General features: G+C 38.2%; 1 protein-coding gene across 6 annotated transcripts; it reads left to right on the top strand.

Annotated features, from left to right (window-relative positions):
- The first annotated feature begins 317 nt into the window (after window positions 1-317).
- LOC113275982 (F-box/kelch-repeat protein At1g74510-like) lies at window positions 318-6,020 on the top strand. 6 transcript variants are annotated; one of them, XR_003323851.1, is made up of 5 exons: window positions 318-552; window positions 1,194-3,206; window positions 4,062-4,125; window positions 4,209-4,248; window positions 5,024-6,020. XR_003323851.1 is itself a non-coding variant. In XM_026525577.1 (3 exons), the coding sequence occupies exons 2-3, from the start codon at window positions 1,275-1,277 to the stop codon at window positions 3,108-3,110; spliced, it is 1,728 nt and encodes a 575-aa protein (XP_026381362.1). In that variant the 5' UTR covers window positions 320-552; window positions 1,194-1,274; the 3' UTR covers window positions 3,111-3,554. The 6 variants fall into 6 exon arrangements, 2 of the variants coding, with proteins under 2 accessions (XP_026381361.1, XP_026381362.1); XR_003323850.1 differs by having other exon boundaries at window positions 4,209-4,236; window positions 5,024-6,019; XR_003323852.1 differs by lacking the exon at window positions 4,209-4,248 and having other exon boundaries at window positions 5,024-6,019.
- The last annotated feature ends 15,232 nt before the right edge of the window (window positions 6,021-21,252 follow it).

The raw sequence follows: 21,252 nt of genomic DNA, 5'->3' as shown, positions 1-21,252 counted from the left end.
GATATAGATAGTGAGGGAAGAAGAAGATTAGCAAAGGAAGAAAAGTCTTTTAATCATCACAAAAAGCCATCTAACTTATCAACACGTGTCTCTTACCAAAATCGTCGGTTTTGGCGGTTTCGATTCCCTCTCCCACTCTCTCCACTTAAACAAAACCCAACGGCCCACGATCAAAACGGCTTAGAGAGAGCTGCTAATCCAATCCAATCCTAATTTCAGCATTATCTGTGGACCCCGCCTTCACTCAGTGGGTCATATCTGTGGGGCCCACAGTCTTGCTAATTTCCTTTTAATTAAAAAGATTAAAAGCAGGGGATAGAAAGAGAGAGAAAGTAAAGAGTTAAAACCGATAGCTCCAAAGCTTCTTCTGTCTCGCAGTTGAAAGAAAGCCTCTGGTATTTCTGGTGTGATTATTTTTATTTTTCAGAGAAAGAATCTAAAGGACGAGAGTAATACAAGTATAAGAACAACATCTAAAGAAGAAAGAAAGAGATTTTCATAGATACCAAACAAGTCCTCTCTTCAATCTTAAGTATTCCAAAAATCAATCCAGTAAGTTTTTTTTGTTAGTTAATTAAGTTTCATTTTCACTTATTAAGATCTCTCTTCTTTCTTTTTTTTTCATCCTTAATTGAGTCAAAATTCGTAGTATTAAACTGAAAATTTTACAATTAATAACAAGTTAATTAACGGATCTATCTCTTGTTTTTAATAGATTAATTTATGAAGATTTGATTTTGAATATTAAATAAATAGACAGATAGATCCTATTAGGATTAGTTACTTATAGTATTTAAAAGTGTTCTTATCTTGAACTAGAGCCTCAGGAATTGATAGCTCAGAGATCTGATTTTCTTCAATTTACTGGGGTGTATTGTTATTGGATTTCAAAATCTGGGCTGGTATTCTGGTTGTTGAATTCGGTGTTTAATATGGCTATCTGAGGTGATTTCGATATAAAAAAGTGATTTTTGTTTTTCTTCTTCATTTCGATCCGTCGATATTTTAGTTTTGGATCGGTGTTATCCGAAAATTGAGGTTCTGGCGGTTTTGTTCTTGTTCTGAATTGCTTAATTATGTACAGTTAAGGATTCTGTTATCTAATTTCGCTGCAAAATCATTTTTTTTTGGTTAGTTTTGTGCATTAGAGCTTCTGATTTTGTTATTATTGTTTGGAATTTGTTTTTGTGAAGAAGAAAAGGGGACTTGGATTGGTTGGTTGGATAAGCAAGCAATAAATTCACTGCAATTTTCTGGTTGAATTTTGCAAAGATATGTTGGAGAGTCAGGCGTGTCTGATCTCGAGGGCATTGCCAAGCTCCTGTGAGCAAGAGAGTAAGTGGGTGTACATGAGTTACCGTCTCATCGAGGTTTCCAATGGAAAGCGTCGTTTAGATGATGAAGGTGGGGAAGAATTAGTTGGAGAGAGGAAGTCTTTGAAGCGATTAGATACTCACAAAGAAGAAGAAGGAGCAGATGTTACTCAAGCACCCAATAATCTGTCTTTGTCTCTTGCCATTGGATCTGATGAGCAAGGTGATCAGGATTTGGATAAAACTGACATGAATAACGGGCTCCCAACAGATGATGAGGGGAAAGAACTGCAGCAGAACATCGACATGCATGATAGTCATGATGCAGAACAAGAAGACATGATCTGTGTTCGCGGTGTAAAAGAGAATGAACAAGAAGTAGTCGTGAGGATGAATTCACTCAAGAGCAGTGACATGCAAGGGGTAGAGGAAAAGAATGATACAGCACATCATCAGTCCCTATCACGTGGCGACGGAATTACTGGGCGGCTCAATCAAGAAAATCAAGAAGAAGCAAATTGCAACCTTCTTTTAGAAGATAACCAGAAAAGTAAACTTCTTTGGAGGGGTGAATCCTCAAATGGAATTACGACGAGCCAGAGAGACCAGGTGACCCTTACCCTGAATGATCTTGTTCTGTCTCATTGTACGAAACAAATTGATATGAATGAAAATATCTTCTTGCCTCGTGTTGATCAAGATTCTCTGCAACATCAGGATGCTCCGCAATATCAAGATGCTCCGCAAGATCAGGATGGGGGTCAAGGACACATGGATTCCCTTATCCATCCTCTTGATAGAGACATCTCTATCAGTTGTCTCCTTCATTGTTCGCGATCCGAGTATAATTCCATAGCGTCACTCAATCGTAGCTTTCGTAATCTGGTTCGAAATGGAGAACTTTACAGGTTGCGGCGTCAAATGGGAGTGATTGAGCATTGGGTGTATTTCTCTTGTGTGGCTCTCCAGTGGGAAGCTTTTGATCCCATTAGCCGTAGATGGATGCATTTACCACCAATGCAGTCAAATGGGTGTTTTGTGTTCTCTGATAAGGAGTCTCTTGCTGTTGGCACTGAACTTCTTGTATTTGGGAAGGAAATTACATCCCATATTATATGGCGATACAGTATATTGACAAACTCATGGTCATCTGGTATGGAGATGAATGCCCCAAGATGCTTATTTGGGTCTGCTAGTCTTGGGGAGATAGCTATTCTTGCTGGAGGTTGCGATTCACGAGGGAAAGTGTTGAGCTCTGCGGAATTGTACAACTCAGAAACTGGAACGTGGGAGATTCTCCCAAGCATGAATAAACCTAGGAAGATGTGTTCAGGAGTGTTCATGGATGGGAAATTTTATGTTATCGGGGGACGAAATCAGGATTTGCTCACCTGTGGGGAGGAGTATAATCTGGAGACAAGGACATGGCGCGAGATACCAAATATGTTCCCTAGCCAGAACGGGCCAGCTGAGGCTCCCCCTCTTGTTGCAGTTGTAAATAATGAGTTGTATGCGGCTGATTATTTGGAGAATGAACTAAGGAAGTACGATAAGGAAAGGGTCTGCTGGGTGACAGTTGGCAGGTTGCCTGAGAGGGCGGTTTCAGTGAACGGTTGGGGGCTTGCGTTTAGGGCCTGTGGGAAGCAACTCATAGTTATTGGTGGGCCTAGGAATGTGGCTGGAGGGATCATAGAGCTAAACTCATGGATCCCGAATGACGGTCCACCACAGTGGAACCTACTAGCAACCAGACACACAGGGAGCTTTGTGTATAACTGTGCCGTGATGGGATGCTGATTTGTCAGGTTAGGCGACAACATTGCATAAGTCCCAAGTGCTTGAAGGGATGTACAAGATTTGTTTGCTTCAAGGGCATAGTATCTGGTTATGTCGGTAATTTCTGCCTTATTTTTCTGAAGATTTCCAGATTTTAATCAAGATTTAATAGATGTTTTCTTGTATGGAGGTTTTCTATCTTCTTTTTACTTTTAAGTTCCTTCCATTGAATTTGCATCGACATGTGCTATTTCCCTTTCTGTTACTATGAGAGCTTTCAAATGTTCGTGTCATGTAGCAGAGGGAGTACATTAATAATTTATATCACCCATAGGTAGGTCGATGAAAATATTTCAAGCTTCATAAGCATTACCAGAAAGGAAAAAGGGTTACTGTATTTGATTTTGATATCTTCATATATGTGCTTGGTTCTGTTTGCAAATGAGAAATTGGTCTGACATAGTATTTTTGCTTTTGTATTTATTCTGTTCTATTTGTTCGTAATGTCTATTTCGTATATTGATTGCTTATCCATCCATTTTTTTGTGTGCTTGTATTTGATGTTTGCATATGCGTTTAACCTTTGGTCTGTAACGGAAATTTGTTCAAAATACTCGAGTATTTGTGCTCGGAACCGTGCGATAACTGTCAGTAATTATTGGAAAAGGTTTCTACTCTAGTGAAGAGATCATGTATCTGCTTAGAACTTTTAGCTGCATCAATATGTTTGCGTATTTATTTTCTCCTAATATTATTCTGTACTAAGAAGAATGTTGCTTTGATATGCCGTCAGTCAGTATTATGTCTTGTTTGATTTGTGTGCTTGATATTTTATGCATATCAGATGATATCTGAAACTTCAATTTACTTACAGTAATTTTTCTTCTCCTTTCAGATTAAGTGTTCAACTTCACTAGTCATTTCTCTGATTTTTTTGTTCTTTAGTTAGATGATTGTCTTTGTAAATGACAGGTTACATCAAAGATCTCGTGATCATTACTCCAGCATTGCCTTATAAATCACGTTTTATTATTCGGTGCGTCATCTCAATCTAATCAATTTTTAGAGATTAGATATGTTTCCATGTGTAATTAACAATTTAATATTAATCTACGGCAGGGCAATAGATACGCACAGGTTGTACATGGTAGGTAGTCAGGTACATTTTGTATGGATACAGAACTTTTTCTCTCCTTTCTCTGTCAGTTTGTATGCATGCAGAACTTGTTCTCTCCTTTCTGTGTCAGTTTTTCTGCTGGTAAGATTATATGGTTTTACTGCGAGAATTGCAGTATCCGTGTGTGTATGTGATACTGATGGCTATAACAAGGTTGGGGTCCATATTTGTTATTGCTGTGAGGATTCACCTTAAAGCCCCACGAAACTCTTCATGTTAAGGAGACATATTCGTAGCTCTTAAGACTGCTGTACAACACACTCGTTGGTCGGGGGTTGAACGATTAGCTCTTTCACAGATGAATGAGGACCCCCATGAGTGTGTGTACTTCTCCTTTTTACGAGTTTGGGCGTACTAATTGCCTAGTCTACCGAGTTTTGGGTCCAACGCACAACCTTTTTGCCTCTTCAATGATAGGAGCTCCCTCCATCACGATCCACTGAACATCTTTTGGTTATATCTACTGTCTAAGGTCCCCCGAGCCCTGTGAACTGTTGAACGATGCACTTACTTGATCGTAGTAACTACTAAGCTAATAAAATTAAGCTAATAAAAGAAACTAATAAACCCTCAGTTTATATCTGTAAAAATATAAATCTGTATATTTCAATCTCTGTCACTCTCTTAATTTTGATTTTATCCCCACAAAGCTTGTATTATTTCCTTAGATAATGGAGCTTGGTACAATATATTTTTTTCTTTTTCTTTTTCCGGCTATTCCAAGTAATGCTGATAGGTATCTGCCGATTGATTACAGTACCGCTAGGAGACCCTCCCGATCTCTCGGAAAATGATTACAGTACCGCTAGAAGACCAACTCATGCACATCTAACAACAATTACACTACAAAAGATGGTTATAGATGGCCAGTGCAAGATGTCTGCTGCAACATAACCCATCTGGAGCAGGGTATGATTTTTAATACATCTGGAAGAAAAATGTCCCTTATAAAGCGCAGTTGTTTGCTTGTTTTGTGGTACATAATGCTATTCCCACAGTGGATAACCTAAACCAGAGAGGCCGTCAAGTAGAAGAAATTTCATGTTGCTTCTGTACTCTGCATGAGGAAGATGTAAATCACACAATGCTCCGTTGTATTTTCCCTAAGGAAATATGGGAATACTTCTTGTCAAGAATGGATATTACTTGGGGGCAAAAGCAAACAATACAGGATCAGTTGGTTTGTTGGCCTGAACACACAGGTAAATTGACTAGAAAGGTGTGGATGCTGCTGCCTTTCACAATCTTATGGGCTTTGTGGACAGAGAGAAACAAGCGGGTGATGGCAAAGAAAAGACAGAAAGACTCAAAAACCATTATTAATGAAGTGAAGAGACTGATATTCCAATGGGGAGGGATCAGAAATTGGTTTAGAGGCATCGGTTTTGGTGATCTTATCAGAAACTGGGAAGCAATTTCATACCTAACAAAATGCAATCATCTTACTTGGGGCCTGAACTTTAGTTCCAGATTGTTTGTTGTTTGTAGGCCTTTTCTTTAAATCATATTTGTCAAAAAAAGAAAAAGAAAAAAAAGAAAAGTCGACTGACGCACTGATTTGGAAGGGGGTACTCCTCGTCGGAGGAAGCTAGCTGTGGGCATGGACAAATGGGTTCAGAAATTGTGGGTATGGAAAAATGGGCTTGGGAAGCCCATCGTATCATCAGAAAAGAACAATTTTCTCGGGGACAAGCCCATTTTGAGGGGACCATTCCTCAATTTGGACAATATAAAAGCCCCTTATACCCTTCCTTAATTAGTTGTTAATAGTTAAGTCAGTTAAGATAAATAGATTATAAGACCAAACCAAAATAATAAAATTGAATTTAATATTAGGGTAAGATAATTAAGATTAAAGATCATTTGAAAGAGAAGGAGAAAGAAGAATTTTGGAAAAACTTTCTCAAAAGTTAGGTTTTGAGATTGGAAAGACAATTTATAGGAATACCATCTTCGATTTTCGTAGCGATTGGGTAATGAGTGATTTGTGAAAATGAAAACTTTCAAAGTTTAGATCAGTAAAAAATTTATAGGTCGAACATCCTCTTTAATGGAAGGTAGACTAGGTTTGGCTTGGAGAACTCAAGAACAACTAGCCTCATTTCCATTTTGTGTTTAACAGAGTTATGTTTGGAGATGTCGAGTCAATGATGGTCCCACCGAACCCAAGATAGAAATAAAACATACATTTACACAAGGTTCGGCTAGGAATTAATTTTTCCGAAATAGCTTAACAAAAAGTTCGACTAGGAAACCAGAAGGTTCGGCTAGGATTTTTTTTTTCCGAAATAGTTGAACATACATTTACATAAATTTTGCTAGAAAACTAGAAGGTTCTGGTTTTGTTTTATCTTCGAAATAGCCGAACTATTTTTTATGTTCTTCATTTTCATTAGGTTCGGCTAGTTCGACTAGAGTTTTATTCACAAAATTCGTAGTCGGACTTCTCTTTGCAACTTCAACTTTTATGATTACTATCCGATTTATCAATCACAAATGTATAAAAAAAATATGAATTAGTCGGAAAATATGTTATAATGTATAAATTTCTAAAAGTATGATTTAAAAATATTACAGACGGGGAAGAGGGAAGAAGAAGAGAAGGAAAGAGTTTGAAATGAAAATCGGTTAGGATTTTTTTTTTTTTTTTTGTGTTTTGTGGTTATTAATTAAAGTTTTAATTAGGTTAGTAAATTTAGGTTATTAGTTTTGAATTAGGTATAGGTTAATTTAAATATAGCATAACTAGGTTATTTACTATAACCGGAACACCCCTTAGCTCATCACAATGGATAGCCTAACTAGATTATCATTTCCTAGAAAACCGAGGGGTCCCCAAAAAAAAAGTGTTCCGGATTTTTTTATTTTTGGAGCTAGCTGGACGAGGTGGGTAACTTTTTTATCTGTGCATGGAGTGGCTATCCCCGAGGAAGATGGTGGGTGGTGAAGTTGTTAATACCTACATTTTTGTTTTCAAATAGGATTTGGATCCAATCACTGTAACGAGCCTATTTCATTACTACAAACACTTCCCAAGCTCCTTCATGATGGGAATGGTATGTCTTCTTCAGTAATCCCTTGGTTGCATAAATTATCGTGCATCACTCCTTGTTTATTAGTAAATCAATATTATCTAGATAAGAGTTAGTATATATATGATATATCCACATTTATGTTTAAAAATCTCTTACAACGATGTCCAGTGAGTCCGGTTATTTATAGGTTGGCTAGGATAGACATGGCATGCACTATTAGAACTAGATAGTAAGATAACGTTAACTAATATACAAGACTATACAATTTAAGACAACATTGGGAATCACTTGACAAATGTGGTTCGACATAGTCGATAAAATGTAAGCCACATTATAATGAGATGAGCAACCAAGTGTCCCAAGTCAGGACCGATCCTGACAAAGTTCAATTCCTTCTATACATTTTCGATATATTTGTTATTTCCAGGTTTCTGAAAATATCGAGATGTACACGGATTGAACTTAGAATGTTAATAAGATTGTTAGAGCATAGCTCGGTTGAATCCACCAAGCATTGGTATGTCAAGTTTGGTTGTCATATTTTAGTGAATCAAAACTCATCTAAGAGTCGCTTGATTATGTACTAGAGACAACTCGTATAGGTTAGACTAGAAAGTCTAGGAATATGAGACATACAAGTATTACTCGAAGACCTGAAGAATGTGAAGAAGTAACGAGCCACAACGACGATATCATCCTTCCTTTTAAGGTTAGTAATATTGACTTGAACTGTTTCATTCCTAAAGTATCTTTCAATTCGTGCTATATTGAAAACATAACTGCGAAGCTGTGAGTGAATATTTTACTCTTGTAGTGAGACATGATCATATGATCATAGTATTAAGGAATTAGACTACGAAGTATAACACCTATCTTTTGAACTTCGTAAATATGACATCGACATAATCATTTGAATGTTATTGTGATTATGTGTATGGGTAAAGGTGAAGATATCATCCTAGGAAACAATGTTTACATTTGTTTAAAGGAAGTACATTCATGAACTTGTTTTATGAATCGAAAGGGAAATCACTAGGCTTATTGGTATTGTTATTCATTGCATATCTTTGGATTACCAATATGTGTGAGTTAGTAGAACCGATCATAACTTGTTATGTATCTTGGTATAACTAATCACAATGGCCGACTTATGATTTGGTATAACTAATTTTTATTAGTTAGTGTAACCGATCCTAAGTAATCACCTGAGATGTTATGACCGATATTTGTAATTGGTGTTACCGATCCTAGTAATTGGTGTGACCGATCACAAAAGAATTGTGTAATCGATCCTTGTAATTGGTGTAACCAGTCCTCGTAATTGGTGTAACCGATCACAAGCAATACCATGAGTATATGGTAACCGGTCCTGGTAACTGACGTAACCGGTCCTGGTAACTTGTGTGTCCAATCAAAAGTAACCCATATTAAGGTATAACCAATCCTAGTGATTGGTAGAACCGATTGAACCCATGATTGTGATTTGATATTTGATCAATCACATAGTTATCTTGGAATGCAGATGAACCAATTCTAAACTTGTTTGGAATTGTGGTATAATCGATTCTAAGATTGTAAATATGAAAGATGATTTACAAAGAAAAGTTGTCAACATACTTCGAACACGAACAATAACTCTTATCTTTTATTGTTCAAAGATATTCCTTAATTACTCAAGGAGATCCCGTCCCGAAATAAATTAAGAATCTTTTAATTAAGGTTGTTAGTTTTATATGCTTTAATTACCAACAATTAAATGCGTATCTCTAGAGAATAAAAATTAGTAATGTGCATTTACTAATTGGAGATTTTCTATTGAGAAATCTCGGAAAATATTGGACAAAGCATTTCCAAGAATTATGAAAACCGATTTGGGCATTCGTTGCATATCTTGAGAATAATTCGGTTTTAGAAATTCCTTGATGTCCAAACATCCTTGGTATATATATACCTAAGTTTACATTTCTATCAAACTATCCTAAGAGTCAGGAAAACTTCATCTTTTTGTTGCTTCTGGTGGAGCCGTCTATCTGGAGAGGAAAGTACCATAATTAGGTAAAATCTCTTACGACCGCTCGTTTAAAGACTTTTGTGGGATCAAGAAGCTCTACTAGTACCGTTGGTGGGAAACTGGATAATTGTAGTTTATTAGTTTTCGATTGATTTGATTGACTAATGGTTGTTGAACTTTGATTGCACCTAGTTTGTTTATTCTTGAGAATCTTCTCTTCTGATATAAGATTCACTCAAACTAGATCGAAGCGTCGACGGGATCTTTAGAACTGACTGTAGATCTGAAGACATCTTGTGATAATCCATTGTTAACATACCCAGTTTTGTGCGTGATTGATCAAAAGAGATTCAAGTGGTGTTGTGCAGGTTTAATTGAAGATTAAAGAAGATCTGAAGACAAAAAAGATTTCTTATTGGTTTCTCATATCTTTGTGTAGCACAAACCTTGATCGGCTGGGATCCAACTAGAATCATATTTATTCGATTGATTGCGCGAGATTGGTAACACCTAATAATTATCTTGAGATCTATTTTGATTATTATAAATCCGAATCTTATTACTTAGGTAATAGAGATTGGATTGGTCTAACCAGGCAAAGGAGTTTATTAGTTTAAAAGAAAGAGCCTTTGCATATGACTTGAGATATTTTTATCTGGAAAGAATCGATAGAGTTGTTACCAAACAGATTTGTTGTTCCTTTACTGTTTGGAATACGATCCAAAGGAATTGTTCTAGTGCGTGCACTTGTTGAATGTCGGAAGCGCAGGGATACTGAAGAAACTAAGTGAACTAAGTTTAGTTGCTTGGTATCAACTATACGAAGTTGGTTTAGATTTGTATATCGGCTTAATTCTGAGAGTATTCAATTCTGGACTTGGTCCCGAGGTTTTTCCGCATTTTAGGTTTCCTCGTTAACAAAATCTTGTTGTGTCATTTACTTTTCTTTTCCGTAATTATAATTGTTATTATTATAATTTAAAGTAAATCACACAAATGTTAACTCCGTATTCCTATAGAGTTTGGTTAAGTCCGAACCTATTATCAAGTAATCACACTTTGACTGTTGTATTGTCTCGATCTCGTATCCATAGACGATCACATAAAGTGTGAATACCGATTTGTCGTATTGTCTCGACTTTGTCCATAGACAATCACTTTCGGTAAGAGGACTTATAGGTGGATATTTTAAAGATTGTGGTGTATTTGGGTACCATCGTCTTTTAAAATATGTCGACATAGTGATTCGAATATTTCTAAACTTATATATCTTAATGTTTAAGTATTTTCCTTTGATACTCAAGGAAAGATCCTGAAACCGAAATTTCAGTATATTTTAGATATTTGAGAATACATGGCTTACCATATCTCAGGGGTTTGTATATATCTAGTTTTTATATTAGTAAAGTATATAAAAGTGTGCTATCTAATATTAGTTGTCAACTAAGAGTTATCTCAGTTTATGAGTTGGAATACGTTTGGTATTTGTTAATTTCGGAAATAATATTATTTGCATATCTTTGGGAATTTTCCTTGGTAATACCTTGTCTTTTGCTCAAGCTTGGTCATAGAACTATAAAGCGTAGAGCTTTGTATTCTCACAAATTCATCCCTTAACAGAATGCTAACCGTTTATGTAGAAAGCCAACTCATTGATAGAGGACAAATGTAGGCTTAGAAACCTACTATTATAAATAGCAAGCGCCATGTTGTTTATAACGCAAACAACTACAAATACAAGTCGATTATACATGGAGTTGTATTGATGAAACTAAACTTCTAAGTTCTACTAATACTAATTTAGATAAAATGGGTAGCTGAAAGACTACGAGATATAATTGGTACCAAGAAACAAGATAAAAATGCAATTAAAAGACACTTGGGCAGTCGAATCCACCACTTAACTTTCATTTATCGAAATTATTCTTGTCCTTTTAACGAATAACGGTGAATATGCAAGTCTTTCGCGTATTCAAGGTGATCTAAATATGGATAGTTTAATCATAAATAACGTATTAATACCTAGCATGATTTTCTTGTCAAGAGACAACTAATCACATACTAATTAGATTATTAAAGAGTTGAAACTTGAAACTTACAACATATAAATACTCTAACTACCTAGGATGCATGACATATAATGTGAAAGTTATACATTGAGGCTCAAAGATTAAACCATTCCTTAAGTAATTAAGCACAACAAAAACAAGTGAATAACCAAGATCATCTTTTATTAGATTAAGAGCTCCATCTCAGCCCTGGATGTCAACTAAAACATGTTAAAGAAAAATAAAAATAAACCTAAACTACTGCCATTACTTCCTCCGTCTATTTACACAAAACTTCCCCCAATTTCAAATCCATGTTTTCGTTAAAGTACAATTAGAAAATTAGAGATTAAACAAACTACCACTTACAAGAAAAGTTGACAACCCCTTTCTTTTGTAGCTTGCGGCAATTAAGTACTCGCAGATAGAGTAAAAATAGTTTTACTCTATCTAATACTTATCAAAGAAAGCAATCAGAAATTCTACCAAAATGGTTACAATCACAAGGTTCCAAGGAGATTATATCTATCTCTTGTTGTTAGAAAATATAAACTCATTCTCATGGAAGCAGTAAGGTTTTGCATGAACATACTCCCAAGAAAGTAAAAAATTATGATAAAATTGCTACGGTGAATCCTGGTAAGAAAACTATATCGTACTCCAATGTGAACTAAGCACGTTGGCATGAGCATCCCCAATTTTTGGCCTGCTATAAAATTGCGTGAGAAATCTTAAGAAATTGGATAGTATGTATCATAGTTTAGTCAAAATATTTACCTATGTACTATTCTCTTCATATGGAGTGTATTGTACTAATCTTCTTCTACTAAGCAGGATCTTCTCTTCTCTTAAATGTTTAAATATCCAACTTCATTTGACATATTCAAGAAGAACTCAAAAAAGCGAGGGTCTAACGACCACACCCAATATTTCGCTTAGCAATCTGTATGGACTAACTCCAATATATTTTCAAGAGAATCAACTAGACAGTCAAACTCAATCTTGAGAAAAGTATATCCAAGAGTTATATCTCTATTTCTCAATTCAATCTGCAATCAAACAAATAGGAATTTGTGAGCCCGATTAAATATAAGAAATAACTTGGACGGTATCAAAAACCAATATCCAAGTGTCAATCAATTTAAGCAACAACCAAAGGTTGGATTCACAATCGATTGAACTTACGCACAACCTGTGATATTTCAATTATATTAACAAATATAACGCGAAAAAGAAATAACACAGACACCAGAAATTTTGTTAACGAGGAAAACGCAATGCAGAAAAACCCCGGGACCTAGTACAGATTTGAACACCACATTGTATTAAGACGCTATACACACCAGCCTACTCCAAGTTAACTTCGGAATGCAATGTAGTTGAGCCCTAACCAATCTCACACTGACCAAGGTACAGTCGCGTTCATTACGCCTCTAAAACCATGCCTGATTCTGCGCACTTGATTTCCTTAGCTGATCTCACCCACAACTAAGAGTTGCTACGACCCAAAGTCGAAGACTTGATAAACCAATCTGTCTCACACATAAAAGTCTATTGGATAGATAAATCTGTGTCTCACAGAAATACCTATGAGTTTTGTTCTGTCTTTTGATAAATCAAGGTGAACAGGAACCAATTGATACACCAGACTTATATTCCCGAAGAACGGCCTATTAATATCAATCACCTCACAATAATCTTAATCGTATGGTATCGAAACAAGATATTGTGGAATCGCAAACAATGAGACGGAGATGTTTGTGACTACTTTTTATCTTGCCTATCAGATATTAAATCTCGAGAAAATCTTAGAGAAGATAGTACTCAATCATGATAGAAAACAGCAAGATCAGAACAAGCAACTATAAAGAAAATAGTTGGGTCTGGCTTCACAATCCTAATGAAGTCTTCAAGTCGTTAACCTACACAGGGTTTTGGAAAAACCTAAGGTTAAAGGAGAATCGACTCTAGTCGCAACTACCATCACACATGAGATGTTGGGATTAGGTTTCCCAATTGCTAGAGTTCTCCCTTATATATTCTAAAAACCAGGGTTTGCAATCAAAGCTACCTTGGTAACAAAGCATTCAATATTCACCGTTAGATGAAAACCTGATTAGACTCAAGCTAATATCTTTCAAACGTTAGATCGAACTTAGATTGTTACACACAAATGAAAAGTGACTTCATTTAGATATGAGTAACTGTACCTAAACGTGTGCATATTTGTTAGCTCAACAATAGTTAACCGAAGTTCTCCATATGGACACTTTCATATCATTCATATTCATCTTAACCATAACTAGTTCAAATGACTCAAATGAAACTAGTTTTAGAGTTGTTCAATTGTTTATATTCTCATAGAAGTATACAAGACACAATTGCAGCAAAATCGATTTTGATTCACTCGAATCAATTCATGAAAATTATAGCCACGGTTTGCAAAAGATTGCATTCCTTATTATATAAATGTATTATTTCATGAACAAACCGATTTTAGAACATATCCTACCCAAGTATGCAAACGGGTACGTATACCTAAGTGGCCGGACTAAGTATGGGTTCGCCAGTATGCGAACGGCTACGCATACCTTCTAAACTCAGTTGAATTTCCGGAACTTGAAATTCACGCCAGTACGCGTACTGGTTGTTGATGGTGGTTTTTAGTTCAAGGTCGAAATTGTAAAATCCCGTATTTAATGCGCTGTAATTCTGCAAAGGAATAAAGGCCATTTAAAAGTAATGAGTGTTCAGACCTCTTTACTTACATATATATTGAGCAATTCAACATATTTATGAAGATTATAATAACGGTGCATGAAGCAACAATCCCAGATATTCTGTAAATTTTAACCTATTGCATTATTTACTAATGCATGGCCCGCCTAGTATTTTCCTATGCTATGTTTCCCAGCTGAACTTTAAATGTTGGCATGACATGACGATTAATGTTCACTCGCAACATAGTAGCACGAATCTCCCGAAGTGTCAGTATTGAAATCCGCATGAAAACACTCGCATGGGCTACACCACCCTCTGACAAAGAGATCAGCGTGTTCACGCACCTTTTAGTTAAAAGATAGCGCGATCGAACGGTTTTAATTCCTTAAGGGAAATATAGACTGTCCATATCACTCTTAAGAAACGATCACGACCAAATGATTTGGCCACACAATTCAATAGGCTTAGCCTACTCCTGGCGGAATTAGGCAATCATCACGATGACCACCGGCAGTCCCACTAATGCCCTAGCCGAACGGATTTCATTTTGTACATCTTCAGCGCTTCGAACTATTAGCCCTAATGTGGGTGATCACGTTATTAACAAAACAAGCTCAAACGAGCTAAAACCGGCAAAAACGGTCTCAAAACCCATCACATCCGTCCAACTTAGCCGTCCTAGTTGGATGGCGTAGATCGCATCTCGAGCGATCAAAGAAGTGCTGGAATGTTCGTCGGCGTCCCAACTTCTCCCTTGGTCGATGACCTACCCACGGAAAGTCCATAGAATGTAAAAACGTTTGCCCAAACTAGAGCGAACGTACCATTCCAAAACCATAATATGGGTTGCGGCATGATACAACTATCACAAATCAATCCTGACCACCCATCTTCGCCAGCAGAATTGAGTGGCTTAGATCTAATTTTAGATGTCCCATGAGATGTCAGCGTGCTCACAAGTGGCCCGTCTTTTCACATGGCCGGTCGGCCTGTTCAAATCAGTGCCCAACGCTTTGATTCGATTAGCCAAAACAAGGGTGAACGCGCTGCTTGAAAATCCTAAAGTTGCGTTTGCGGCAACACACTACTTTCGCAAATCGATCACAACCATCCATCTTCACCAGCCAAATTGAGAGGTTTAGATTCAATTTCAGGAAACCCCGAAGGTGTCAACGTGATCACCATCGACCTACCTTTTCACATGGTCGATCGACTTGTTCGAACTAACACTCATTACCTCGAATCGATCGCCCAAAAGAGGGTTGGCCGCATGGCCGCTAAACCCTAAATTACATCAACGACAATATATAACTACCGGAAATCATCTCGTCCATCCAACTTCACTAGCCTAGTCGGATGGTGTAGATTTATCTTCAGAAAACCAACATGGTAGCATTGTGATCACCGACCACCCCTCTTCCACAGGAAGCGGTTGATCAAGTGATAGCTCGCCCATAGGGTCCTCGAACGATCACTCAAAGGTGGCCGATCATGCTACTTTTTTTAAGACGCTCAATTCGTGACTGATTCAATCAAGCTCTAAAATAACGATGCTTCCTGTACATCGATTATTTTCAGCTACTTGTTTAAAAGCGGTGCTTCATATACATCGATTACAAGCGGTGTTTTATAAATATTGATTTCATAAATAATTTATTATTTGTCCTAAAAAGCACTATGTGTTGCTTTTACCGGCGAGTCTCATGACTTGACCCATTCACTCGAGACATCAAACATGTCACAAACTGGGGAATGCTCACTGGGGTATTGGTCTTGCGGCTTACAGCGTGCAACACGCCCATTATTAGAAAGTGTCAGGAAATGACACACGGTTAACAATAATGAGAGTAGTGGGTGAAAGTGTGACCAGTCTTCCCTCATAACGGAAACACGATGATCACCACCTTCTGCACAACTCCACTTCTCCACTACTTAACTTCCTACACTTTCTACGAGATCAGGGTGCGCTCAATGACTTTTATAAATAGGTTTTCAACCTATTTCAGAACACAAGTGTTATCAATGCAAGTAGCCAGAAACCATTTTTCTGACACAAGTCATAAAACATCCACACCTTCATAATTCAACATTCTGATCTCAAACACATTTGTTTCCCTCCCTCACCTTGTGACCGAATTGAATATGGAACGACCTTCTTGGTTTAGGCCAGAGTCTTAAAGATTGATCTCTCGAATCTAAAAGTACTCCCGTGCAGTGCATTTGTTTAGGGTTTGAATTCGTTTCTCATCAACACACCCAAATTTACCAAAAACAGCAGAATCAGTTTTTACCCCAAAACAACTAGCGACCACAGTGAGAGATTAATCTCTCGATTGCAAGATCAGTTTTCAATTTCATTTTAATTTTCTCAAATTCAAGATGGTGGATCTTAGGTCTGGATCAACAATAAATTCCGATGTTACTGGTGCTGAAAACACCCTCGGTGTCAACATTACTGCCGGTGACACCAATGTACCGCCTACCAGCATGATCAACGCATCTTATGGTACTACGTCCTCAACTACCAACACCGACGACATAGGAAACATCCCCTTAGGAGTGACACCTCCAATCACCAGATCCAGAGCCGCTGCCGCCACCCCTAATGTTTCTTTGAGCGTAACACCCCCGTTCGCTACTAGAGCTACTACCACTCCCCCATCAGGACAAGAGACTTGAGGAGCCAGAGGAGGCCAACCCCCTATTACCATTGTCGATTTGATGGAAAGATAAGAGGTTCTTGCTAAGGCTCAGACAGACATGGCTATAACTCAGAAAGAGGTACTCACTTTCCTCAAGACGCTAACGGAGCGACTACCACGAGAGCCGCATCAACCCATGGAACCAATTAGGAGTACTTTCAACACTCCTGGCGCAAGAGCTTCAACAGGGCATGCCTTTATAGATGAAGAAGTTCGTGTTGCTTCTGAGCGTTCAAGGGAAAGGAATTAGCCGTCCAACTTCGTCACATGTGAGGACCTGGAACGTCTCCTCCAAAATCGAGGCAAGGAAAACCCGGTGGACATGCACCAACACCAACCTCCATATCCTCCTGATGTGCAAAGAGTCCCTCTCCCGAGAGGATACTCTTCTCCTCAATTTTTCCTTTATGACGGAACTGGTAATGATCGTGAACACATCTCTCGTTTTCTGGAGTCGTTAGGAGAACACGAATACAATCACGTCCTCCGCCTAAAGGAGTTTTCAAAGTCACTTACCGGGAGAGCGTACACCTGGTACAACAACATTGCACCGAACAACATATCCAACTAGTGTGAGATGGTAACTGCTTTCTACATGAAGTATTTCTTCGTATCCGAGCAAATCACATTTTTAGACTTGGAGAGAATATTCCAACGAAACAATGTGCACCCAAATGATTACGTCAAGAGATTCATGATTCAAGTGCTGGATTGTCATGATCCGAATGTGACTGAACAACAGTTGGTAGAGTCATGAATTAATGGCATGGTACCCATCTATCGTTCTCTACTGGAGAACTTGCGTTTACAAACTTTTTCTGAACTTCATGAAGCCGCTAAACGCTCGTCCACGACATCACCGACATTACTAGAAAGGACCAGACCCTCCAGAAACGAAGATGCACGTGAGACTCGAGGAAGCAGACGTATGTGGATGGGGAAAAACGGTTTGCTGTTTTTTTAGGGAATGAGGGAATCATCGTGCGATGTAGATTCCTCGAACCGGCCAAACTGCTCAACCTCATATAGATGCACTGCAACGAGAGTGCTTAGATTCGAGAGATCAATCTGTAGGACTCCGGCCTAAACCAAGTCAATGGTCGTTCCAGAGTCAATTCGGTCGCAAAGAGGGAGATGGGTTGATCTGTAGGAGGGAAGCTGAGAATTGTGTGGGATCAGTGATGATCAAGGATTGTGGATGTGTTGAAGGTTTCTGCAATTTTCGGTGAACTGCTGAAGTTGAGTTCTGTGAATAATTTTTTAATCGAGTTTTTTGTAAACGAATATCGATGATGATAATGTTCTCTGTTGTCCTCGATTTTGGACTTATTTATATTACAAGAATGATGAACACCCTGATCCCTGTAAGCATGACGATTTCTTGAGTGAAAGAGTGGGAAAATGGGAGATCGTGGTGAAACCAGTTCCAGGTCGTGCGAAGACTTGGTTGATCACTCACCCACTACTTTTCTAACTCCTTCAACCGTTAACACGACCTACTCACATTTCTCGTTATGGAGGAATCCACGTGCTGTAGGCCGACAGACCAAAACCCTAAATGGTATCCCCCATTTGTGACGTGATTGATGTCTCACAAATCGTGGAGTCTGCATGACAGACGTGCATTTAATTAGTCACGTTTACTGATTTAGACAATGAGTCTAGGTTTTGTTGAATTGAGCATGAATGACGAATTGCTCAGTGGAACATTCGAGTAGCTGAGCAAGTATTGCTCGACGAATTACTGAGTGTTGATGGTTGGATCAATTATTCGAGCAATTGAGCAAGTATTGCGAATTACTGAATATTGATAGTTGGATCAATATTCGAGCAACTGAGTGATTGCTCAATTCGACGGATTACTGATAAATCACTCAACATTGATGGTTGGGTTTTGAGCAAGTATTACTCAATTCGACGAATTACTGAATATTGATAGTTGGGTCAATATTCGAGCAATTGAGTGATTGCTCAATTCGACGGATTATTTATTGGTGCCGTGACCCAATAAAATATTAATTAAAATATTGGTAGATAATCAAATATTATATAATTAATCCGCATGTTGTTTGCTGGATCAATATGAATTTATTTAGTGTTTGAACTGCTCAGAATGATGATTTGTTGAGCGTTTGTTCAAAACCCCAATTTTTGATCGATTGCTCATTAATTGACGAATTGCTGAAAATAGGTCATGAGCGAAGGAGGGACCGAACACATGGGACTATGGACGTCCATGTGATGCCCAATTTCTCGAGTGAGCGTATGCCAGGGTCTTAAGTTGACCGTTTGGTGAAGGAATGACGATTAAATGTCAGTTTCATCATTTATTGAAATAGTGCTCGATTGAGCATTAGGTGATAAAACCTAATTATAAAAAAGTGGGGGACCGACTAAGATGAGACTTGGTGGTCGTGGGACCGCTGATGGGTGTTTGCACAAACTTTGAGTTGGTTGTGAAGAGTTTGGACCCAATATGAGCAATTGCGCAAATTAAGTCAAAAGTGTGAAAACGTGTGGGACCGGCTTATTGCAAAGCCTTAGAGCCGCCCTTGGTCGGTCAAGGGAGCGCGCCCGTGTCTCCATAATGCTCGTGTCTCAGTCATGAGAGTTTCAGCATTTTCTGATGTGTGTTTGAGCAATATTTCGGATTTTCAGAAGAGTTCGACCTTTGACTGAAATCCTCGATTTTGCTCGAATGAGCAAGTATGCTCGTTTGATCAATATTTTGTGAACATTAAAATAATAATATTTTAATATATTTTTCGTGAGTAGCCTAGTCGGTCGTGTGACCATGTTTACTTTTGGCGTTTTCATGGTTTGCGCAATATTTGAGAAAATACGGAGAAACCATGATTTTTGCAAACAGGGCAGTTTCACAAGATGAGAAAAATAATAATTTACGAAAAAAATTAGGGATTGCAAGGTGTGGGACCGGCCACGACTAGGGCATGGACGACCGACCAAGTTGCCCGGTCCCGCAACACCTTTTCCTATTTTTATTATTATTTTTCGTGAAACTACACAAAATTGGGGAAACCACAAAATATGGAAAAACCATGAGTTTTGCTCAAACAAGGAAAGTTGCTGAGATGGAGGAGTCTTCATGAGTTTATGAAAACAAAACAATAAGGAAAAATAATGGAGGAAGCATGGGACCGGCCGCGGCTAGGGCACGGCAGGCCGGTCGATGGGCCCGGCCCATGGGCGCTTCTCCATTATTTTAATATTGCTATTTTCTCTCTCCTGTTTTGTGCAGGATTCCTCATTTGTCCATATTTTGGATGTGCGTTCGCGCATTTGGGTGCTCGTTCGTGCATCATTGTCGAGTACACTTGCACTATTTTATGGGGCTTACTCAGTAGTAGTCCAGATGCCCGATTGTTGAGTATTTATCACTAATTTATGAAATTCAGTGGAGAATGATTAATGAAACTGAGTAATAAAAGTGAGTAGTTATTATTGTTAATCCATAGAATCAGCCGTGGATTCGACCATGAATTCGGAATAATAAAATAGGTATTACCATTCGATGGGATCGTGGATTCGACCATGAAAATCGGAGTAATAAAACAAGTGGTGATATTACCATTTCATGAGATCATCCGTGGGTTCGACCATGAAATCGGAGTAATATCTATTACCATTTCATGAGATCATCCGCGGATTCGATCATGAAATCGGAGTAATATATTTATCTATTACCATTTCGAACATGAAATAGGAGTAATGAGATAAGATAGATTATCTTCTAGGAATTCATTGGTGAATGTCATGGTAGAATTTAATCTCTTGCGTATAGTCAGTGAATCAGCGAGTGTTGCCGATGTCCTGAAGACGTTATTGCTCTCAATCTTACGGAGAACCGCCTGGGTCTATACACGGTCTCTCTACATAGTCAGGGAACAGTGAGTGTCCCCGACGTCCTGAAGGCGTTATTGCTCTCAATATTACGTAGAACCGCCCAATCGTTCTTCTATGTAGAAGGGGGTATCTCTCATGTAGTCAGGGAACAGTGAGTGTCACCGACGTCCTGAAGGCGTTGTTGCTTTCAATATTACGGAGAACTGTCCAATTATGTTATTCTACATAGAGGGCATGATGAAATGCGAGGTATCGAACGCTCAGCTAGTGGAGGCCTTCCGAAATGTATATTCATCATGGCTTCATAAAATATGAATCGTCACATGCCTGAAAGCTGTGTCAGAAACATGTATCATGATTTTACGGTTTTGTCCTTTATTGAAAATCCACCATCTACAACGTCTCATCAATAAACAATACAATGCTGGACCCTCTGTAAGTGTAGTAGGTGAAGGAGGAAAGAGAAAAGCTCCAGCAGCGGAACAACAACCCAAACGTGCAGCACCAGCGCATCAGGCAGCTCAACCACAGAAAGCACCAATTAAAACGCCTGCAGAACAACAAGAGACCGGTGACACTGCTCCAGAATTCCCATTCCCAATGGA

This window comes from Papaver somniferum, chromosome 4 (assembly GCF_003573695.1).
Source record: "Papaver somniferum cultivar HN1 chromosome 4, ASM357369v1, whole genome shotgun sequence".
NCBI classification, from domain to species: domain Eukaryota; kingdom Viridiplantae; phylum Streptophyta; class Magnoliopsida; order Ranunculales; family Papaveraceae; genus Papaver; species Papaver somniferum.
This window is presented reverse-complemented; position numbering and strand designations above follow the sequence as displayed.

What these genes read in the sequence shown, in the direction of transcription:
- LOC113275982 (XM_026525576.1), top strand. Translation starts at nt 1,275, where the DNA reads ATGTTGGAGAGTCAGGCGTGTCTGATCTCGAGGGCATTGCCAAGCTCC.